Consider the following 8,927-nt stretch of genomic DNA (forward strand, 5'->3'; position numbering starts at 1 on the left):
CACACATCACACACTCACACACACATACACTCTCACACACATCACACACTCACACACACATACACTCTCACACACATCACACACTCACACACACACACATCACACATACATACATTCTCACACACACACACTCACACACATACACTCTCCCATCCACTCACACATACATAATTCTCACACACACTTACACACAGCATACACACACACACACACATCACACACACATACAAGAACTTACCTCTTCCAAAGGATGAGGGGACCTAGAGGAAGTGTCATGGCAATGGCTCCCTCCCGCCTGGCTCTGAGCATTCTCCACTTCCTTCTTCAACTGCTGGATGGCTTGGTTAAGTCTGTTCAGGGCCTCCTTGCTGTGCTGAGGGCACTGCACACAGTTTTGCCCAGTGGTTTTCATCTCCTCACACTGGGATGGAGCAGCAGAGCAGAGGTCAGGGGAGAGGAACCCCAGTGCCCACCAGACATCTGTTGTCCCCACCAAACTCTTCTCTGAGCACCCAGTTCTCCATCCATGTTACTGGGATAATTCAGTGAGTTCCTTGGGCCAGACTGGGAGGCAGAAGATAGAGCCTGGTGCAGATTCTAGGGATCTGTCAAGGGGCTTCAGGGGCTGGGCAACTCGGGGTTCATTCCAAGAACAGGGCAAGTTAAGCTCTGTGGAATCAAGAACTGAAACTTATCACATATGACCATCATTTAGGAAAACCCAGGTAATTCTTAATGTCAAAAAACACTTTAAATTTTTAAATGTATTTGTGAGGTGTTCATGTGTGTGTGTGTATGTGTGTACATGTGTGTGAAAGCGTGTATAGAGGCCAGGGATCAGATTTTGTAGGACAGCTGTCAATTAGGCGAGGCTGGCTGGTCAGAGAGCCCCAGGGATCCTCCCACCTCTGCCTTCCCAGCTTTAGGATTACAAGAACATGCCATCAAACCCAGATTAAGACTTGGGTTCTAGGGATCAAATTTGGGTCCTCATACTTGTACAACAGGCACAGCCTTCATGGACAGAGTGATACCTCCCCAGCTGCTCAGACTACATTTTAGGTCAAGCCCTTTGCTTGATCTCTGAAGGAGGGATGACTCAAGCCTCCACCCTGACAAGAAACTGCTCACACGAGCACAGTACAAATTTCACAGGCAGAACACGGGAACAGACAGAGCCTGGTGGTAAAACATCATGGCCACAAATGTCTCTTGTGCCCATCGACCCCTTTCCTGTTGCATGGGCTACAGTGATGACTGTGGCTGGCAGCCCTTAGACTCCTAGTGGAGTCCAGGACCCTCAACCCACACGACTAACAAGCCATAGGCAAGCCTCACCATGGTCAAGGAGCTGTGACTCCTCCACGCCTCTCGAGTACCAAAGCCTAGCTCCAATCTGAAGAGCTCACAAAACCCTCATCTCTAAGGACTCTCCCTCTGGGAGCTCTGTGACCTCACCAGGTTACAGTCGCCAGGTTCTGATTGGAGTCTTCAGAGGCAGGGGTGGAAGGAGAAGGCTGGAGGGGAGGCTTCCTCCTGTAGGATCGAGTTCACTCTGTGACTATCTCATACTTAGCGTAATCCTAGGTTTTTTCTTATAAGGACGGTGCGTGCATGGGGCTGGAGACATGACTCGGTGATTAAAGGGATTTGCTGCCCTTGCAGAAGGCCCAGATTCTGTTCCCAGCACCCAGACTGTGGCTCACCACCATCAGTACTCCAGTTCCAGGGGATCTGACACCCTCTTCTCACCACTGTGGGCACCAGGTACATGCACAGATATACATGCAGGCAAAACACTCACACACACAAATAATCTAAAAACCATTTAAGATGGTGCGTGCTTCTTGGCGCACGTGCACACAGCCAGGAGTAGAGTCGAAGGCTAGGCAGATACACAGCTTGGCAAGAGGATAGAAAATTATCTGCTAAATTTGTTTGAATTATTCATTCATTGGTAATGTATATAAGATATCCTCTTCAATGTGTATTAACTTTTTTATTTTATTTTATGGGCATTGATGTTTTATCATGGGTGTCAGGTTCCCTGGAACAGTTACAGACAGTTATGAACTGCCACATGGGTGATGGGAATTGAACCCACGTCCTCTGGAAGAGCAGTCAGTGCTTTTAACCGCTGAGCCTTTTCTTCAGCACCTGTGTATTAACTTTTAACAATTAAAAAAAGTAATTGTATTAGTTATTTTACTTGTTCCTGGGACAGGAAGGGTTAATTCTGGCTCACAGTTTGGTGAGTCATGGCCGGGAAGCACAGCAGCAGGAGCCTGAAACTGAGGCTCCCGATCTGCAGTAGGGAAGCAGAGTCATAAACACCCATGCCAGGCTCACTTTCTCCTTTCTGTCCAACCCGAAACCTCATAGAATGGTGCTGCCCATATTTAGAATGTGTGCTCTCAACTCAGTCAACCTAATCTAGAAGCTCCCTTCCAGATGTGCCCAGAGGTTTGTTTCCTATTCTAAATCCCATCAAGTTGATGACAAAATTAACCATCACAATAATGAATCCTGGTTTGGGTCTGACTTTAAGTTTAACATGGCTTCAAACTCTGGCTAAGGGTGTGTCTCCAGCTTGCTCCCCCTCTAGGCTGTCTGTTTTTTCTGATGGGATTGTGAGTGTTTTTTATGTTCCGGGAAGTGCCACTTTTCACAAGTACTACAAACACTATCTTCAAGTTTATAGCTTTTTTGGTCTCTCTCTTGTTTTTAACTACATCTCAATTATTTCATTTTACCAGTAAAGAATCAGGAGCCAGATGCTGGGGTGAAAACCTGCTAGCTCAGAGAGGCAGAGAAAGCAGCCGACTGACCTTCCTCCTCCGACAATGTCCCAGAAAGAGCGTTCTCCTACTCAAAACTCCTCAAACTGAATGGTCCTCCCTTCTACTTCCTGTGTGTCTCTCTATCTGTCCTCCTGACTCCCTCTTGCTCTCTATGGTTTTTTTCTGTCAGCTGGTTGCTTGCTCTGCCTCTTGACCTATGTTTGGTATTATTTAATCCTGTTTACAATATTTATGCAGAAAGCTCTTATATTAGACGTGTGTGCTAGGGCTGAGCCACACACAACTAGAAACAAGTTTTTGTAGTCAATAGTGCAATCTTGGGATCCACAGTGTGATTAAATATCCTGGAACACTCTATGGCTTATTTTGATAAATAAAAGTATTTAAATTTAATTTAATATTTTTATTATCTTCTGTGCCTTGTTGCCCCTCTTTCTAATATGATCACAACAAACAAATCCCTTCCCTGCTTTCACATTGCTTGTTTAATGGGCTTATTGAAGGTGAGTGTCTGAAGCCAGCTCATTGGAGCTGACTCTTGGTAACTCCCATGACGCAGGAAACATTTTCTAGGTCTTTGTATTGTGTTTGGAGATCTTGCGGGTCTTGAGAGTGGTGTTTTTCTCAAACACTGGACATTATATATTCTCTCCTGCCTCACCTTCCCTTCCTTCCAGGCAGCCTATGGCAAGGATGGTCAGTTATTTACTGTCCTTCGGACCCCTGAGGTGCTGCTATTTTTTCCTTCGATAATTTTTTTCTCTATTCTTTGGGTTAGAACATTTCTACAATGTGACTCCAAAATTACTGCCTCTACTATTATATGAACAACACAGGCAAAGGTAGCTCCCAGGACATTAAAAACAGAACACCACACCTCAGTGGTGCAGACCTCTGAAGAGGTAAGAACTGAGGCACATCTTCCTCCCGGAAGACAGGATGCCCCACTTCTTCCATTACTTTAAGCCATTTGACCATAAAATGTTGTACACTCCTTATTCCATGATGCATACTAACTGCCTCCTATCTCTTTCACTACCCCCCATACATGCCTGACCCTTACTGCCTTACAGGACCCAGGAATGGGACTGCCCCATGGCGCCATTCCTGCTCATGGCCGTGCCCTTTTGGGGTGGTACATTTAATTTGCATATTCCATTGGAAAAACCAACAGTTGCCTCCAGCCAATATTTTCCAAAAAAACAGGGAGGGCAGGCACTGGGTTAGATGTGTAGGCAGAGCAGTGTAGAGGCACACACAAACTGGACACAGACCAGGAAAGATTGCCCAAGAGCTTATGCCCGTTATCGGAGCATCCTGTAAGTGACACACTCAGCTCCCTCCATTTTCCACAAGGGAAGAATTGCTATTTGCTCTGATACTGGAAACCCAGTTTTTCTAGGACTTGGTTTTTAAGATTTACTTTAGTGTGTATGTGCATGTATGTGTGTCCAAACTTGAGTGTGCCACCCGTGTAAGATGTGTGCAGAGACCAGAAGAGTGTGCCATACTCCCCGGAGCTGCAGTTAAGGGACATTTTGTGCTGTGGGGGCTGCAAATGGAGTGCTGGTCTCTGAAAGAACAGGGAGCAGTGATAACTGCTAAGCTATCTCCCCCAGCCCATCTTTGACATATACAGTCTACTGTTTGGGACCATTTTTTAAGCTTTTTTGTTCCAGTATTTCCAATTCTAAAATTTTACACTTTATTTTGTCCTATTTTAATTTCTTGTACTCAATGAGATCAAACAAGTGCTTTGAACATATTTGCGTCAGTTTCCTGGAAGTCTTCGTCTGCTAAATTCATCACCTTGGCATCCTGAGGTCCACCTCTCTGGGCCTCGGTAAAGGAAGATCCAAAGAACCCCTACCCTGTAGGTCTATGGGGTTAAATTGTCCATTTATGGATGGGGCCTGCAGATCCAACCACTCACCTTGATTATGACCAGCTTAGGCTCGCTCATAGTCCACGGAGATGTCAACTTCATCCCTGCAGAATGAGAGAGATGTGAGCAAGGGAAATCATGCAGTGCCAACAGCCTTTTAATGTCCAGCTATTACTCATATTTTTACTTTTATCAGTTCTCTGTGGATTTCATATCATGCATTCTGATCCCTCTTATGTCCTCATCCCCTTAATCTGCCCTCTGCCCTTGCACCCTCCCCATGGCCAAATCAAAAACAAAACAAAAACAGAAGAAAAATCTAGTTGTGGAAGCTGTGGTGTGGCCCACGGAATCACAGTTCAGCGGTGGAGTGGCCACGGAATCACAGTTTAGCGGTGGTGTGGCCCACGGAATCACAGTTCAGTGGTGGAGTGGCCACGGAATCACAGTTCAGCGGTGGTGTGGCCACGGAATCACAGTTCAGCGATGGTGTGGCCACGGAATCACACAGTTCACCCTAGAGTCATCGGTCTGGCTTGAGGCCTCTGGTTTTTGCTATGCCACTGATAATGAGTTCTCAATGGGACTCCTCTCAGATATTCTGTTGTTGTCCTGTGTCGTGGAGAGCCTGCAAAGATTTCAGTCTTGTTGTTTTAACATCATAAATAAGTTTCCTAGGCTTAAGAGAGCTCATCGGTAGGATGCTTGCCTAGCATGTTCAAAGTCCTGAATTCAGTCCCTACCAGTGAAGCTTCCCTGAGCTTAGATCTAGGGAAAGGAGTATAGCACGTGCCATGGGGCAGGAATGGGGTCTTTCATCTCTGTGCTCGGGTGCTCAGCACAATCAGGCTACAGTTAGTGCTCAGAAGAGGCGTGCAGGATGCATAAGTGGGTGGATAGAGGACGGATGGCGTCCTGGCTCATTTCTGTGACTCCCTGCTGTTGTGACAAAAGGCAACTGTGGCGAGAGAATGGTTTGTTTGGCTGCGGTATCAAATCATACCTGTTATTTATGGGAGGGTTACAGTCAAGAGCAAAGAGAAAATAAAGACTCCCTGACTTGCTCTTTCTCTGCTCCTTTATAGAGATTGTACACTAAAAAAGTCACTGCTCTCCTGAGTGTGGTGGCACGTGACCTCAATCCCAGCACTCAGAAGGCTGGAACTCTGAGTTCAAAGCCAGCCTGGTCTACATATCCAGTTCCAGCATAGCTACAACTACATAAAGAGACCCTGTCTCAAGAAAGAGCAACAAAAATCATACATTCTTAAAAACTCCTGTTCTAGCCCTGCCTCTCTGCCCACTGGATGTCTGTCTACCTCCTCCATCAGTCTGGGAGCCTCCCATGGAATGAAGATTTGAAAAGGATACAGGGCAAGACAGTAGCCCTGTTCCTTATTTTCTCATTATTGGAGACTGAACCCAGAGCCTTGTAAAGGTCAGCCTGGAAGCTCCACCCACAGTGCTCCAGGACACCCTCGCTAATGAAGACTGCCAGCAGACATGATGGTGAGGAGAGCTGTAAAAGTCTCTAAAGCTGTGTCAGAGGAGCCCAGGCCAAAGCCCCCCGAGAGGCCACATGCGGCAAGAGATGCTGAGATGGGGTGTAGAGGAAATACAACTGAAGTCATACCCGGACGCCACTGTGGGAGTTCTGAACCAGCCACCTGTGGTGGTGGCTCTAAATGGAAAGGGTGGAGTCAGAGGAGGAAGAACGCAGTCATTGCCGCCTGTTCATAACTCCAGATACAAGGGTCCTCTGCCTTCCTACGTGCAGTGATCACTTTGTCACTTACAGGCCTGGAGAATGTCAACCATTTCCCCTTTGCCTGGAGTTTGCCCCATTAAGATTTAGCTTTGGCTATCCTGTGTTCTGACAGTTCTGACATCTTAGCAGGCTTTCTTCCTGGGTTGAGGGCCTGTGTGTGCCACACTCTGTGAAGTGATCCAGCGGCAGGGGAAGCCACATTGGGCTGCTTCCTCTGGATTATTAACCAGACCCAGACCCTTGACTTTTCAGTTGGGCCACAGGATGAGCTGCGGCCAAGAATAAATGATAGGCCATCCTCACTCTGTGTACCTTGGAAGCTTTGAGACAAAGCACATCTCAGGAGCCCCCCAGGCAGAGCTCCAAGGGTCAAGTTCTCAAGGTAACCTGGGACACTTGGATCCCAGTATCGCGTGAGGGAATGTGTCAATCTCTACCAGAACATGGAGGTCCAAAACGCAGCTAAAATTATTCTTTCTCCTTGAGGTCCCATGGGCTTGGTGACCCTGTATGAGCATCTGATTTGAGAGTTCCAAATACCTGTGTCTTTAAGGAACACAGCCAGCCCACCTGCCTCCATCCTTCCTATGTGCTGTCAAGGTTTCTTAACCCCGCTACATGCCTCTCCCTCAATGTACACAAAAGTCCACAACTACTCTCGAATCAGTTCTGTTACCTTGGGCTCCCTTCAGGAGGGCTTGTCTCACAAACTCTGAGTCCATCCACCAGATCCTGAACTGAAAGTGGAAACTGAGGCCTCTCCAGACCTGGAAGAAGAGGTGAGGCTGATGGGGGTGGTAGTTGTTGTTGATGAACAGGGCGGGCAGGCACCCAGAGTGACCAGCAGGTGAAGGAGAAAGAGCAGCTACAATGTATTGACAGCACAACTGACCTTGTGTGGACACCTGTTGTGGAATATTATTTTAACCTGGCAAAGAGGTGTTACATTTATTTAAACTGTGAAATATTATTTTAGCTGTGTAAATGTGTGTTAGTTTTGTTTATGCTGCATTTATTTATCGATGCAAGAATGTGTGCTTGATTATATAAAGATGTGTTGCCTTTGTTTCACCTTGCCTGCCTAAGGCAGCTGATTGATTTAATAAAGAGCTGAATGGCCAATAGCTAGGCAGAGAAAAAATAGGCAGGGCTGGCAGACAGAGAGAATAAATAGGCAGAGAAATCTAGGCTTGAGAGAAGAAAGATGAGAGAGAAGTGGATAAGAAACCAGGCAGTCAGACACAAGAAGCAGTAAAAGTAAGATATACAGAAGGGAAGTAAAAAGTCCTGAGGCAAAAGGTAGATTAAGAGAAACAGGTTAATTTAAATGAAAAGAGCTAGCCAGAAATGAGCCTAAACCAGGCCAAGAATTCAAAACTAATAATAAGTCTGAGTCATGACTAGGGAGCTAGCTGATAACCCTAAAGAACAAGCCTGGTAGAGACACCCCTCACTTAATCCTCATGGTGTCCTGGACAAGTCTGATTACATTAGTGCCAGCACAAAGGAAACTGAGTCTCAGATGAAATGTACAGTTTATCTCAGGTGGGAAGTGGTGGTGCATTCAATTTGATTCCATACTCCACAACTATGCCATGGAGAAAGAAGAGGTAGGAGCATTGATATTTGTGGTGATTTGAAAAATGGCCACCATAGACCCATAGGGAGTGGTATTATTAGGTGGTGTAGCCTTGCTGGAGTAGATGTGGCTTTGTTGGAAGAAGTGAGTCACTGGGATGGGTTTTGAGGTCTTTTATTAGAAGTTCAAGCCAGGCCTTGTGGCTTACAGTCACTTCCTGCTGCCTGCAAACCCAAATGTAGAACTCTTAGCTACATCTCCAGCACCATGTCTGTCTGCATGCCGTCATGTTTCCTGCCACTGTGATAGTGGACTAAACCTTTGAAACTGTAAGTCAGCCCCAATTAAATGTTTTCCTTTATAAAAGTTGTTGTGGTCATGGTGCCTCTTCATGGCAATAAAACCCCAACTAAGACAATGTTCAAGATATTTCAAAATGACATTATCAGAAGTAGTACACGTACACACACACAAACACACAGAGGCACACACACACACACACGCACGCACACACACAGGCACACACCACACATACTCACACACACACACACACAGGCACACACCACACATACTCACACACGCATACACACACAGGCACACACCACACACACAAGCACACACCACACATACACACACACGCACACACACACACAGGCATACACCACACACGCACACACACAGGCACACTACACACACACACACCACACACACACAGGCACACACCACACATACACACACACGCACACACACAGGCACACACCACACATACACACACAGGCACACACACACACAGGCATACCACACACAAACACAGAGGCACACACCACACATACACACACACGCACACACACACAGGCACACAGGCACACCACACATACACACACACAAACACAG

General features: G+C 46.5%; 1 protein-coding gene across 1 annotated transcript in view; it reads right to left on the bottom strand.

Moving 5' to 3' along the window:
- The window catches only part of LOC101998779 (keratin, type II microfibrillar, component 7C-like), an 8,883-nt gene extending 4,119 nt beyond the window's left edge, over nt 1-4,764 (bottom strand). The window contains exons 1-2 of the mRNA XM_026782656.1: nt 4,735-4,764; nt 296-421 (exon numbers count right to left, since the gene is read on the bottom strand). Coding sequence (XP_026638457.1) covers nt 296-421; nt 4,735-4,764 — 156 coding nt within the window. The remainder of the gene's footprint in view (nt 1-295; nt 422-4,734) is intronic.
- Nucleotides 4,765-8,927: the final 4,163 nt, after the last annotated feature.

Source organism: Microtus ochrogaster, chromosome 15 (assembly GCF_000317375.1).
Source record: "Microtus ochrogaster isolate Prairie Vole_2 chromosome 15, MicOch1.0, whole genome shotgun sequence".
NCBI lineage: Eukaryota > Metazoa > Chordata > Mammalia > Rodentia > Cricetidae > Microtus > Microtus ochrogaster.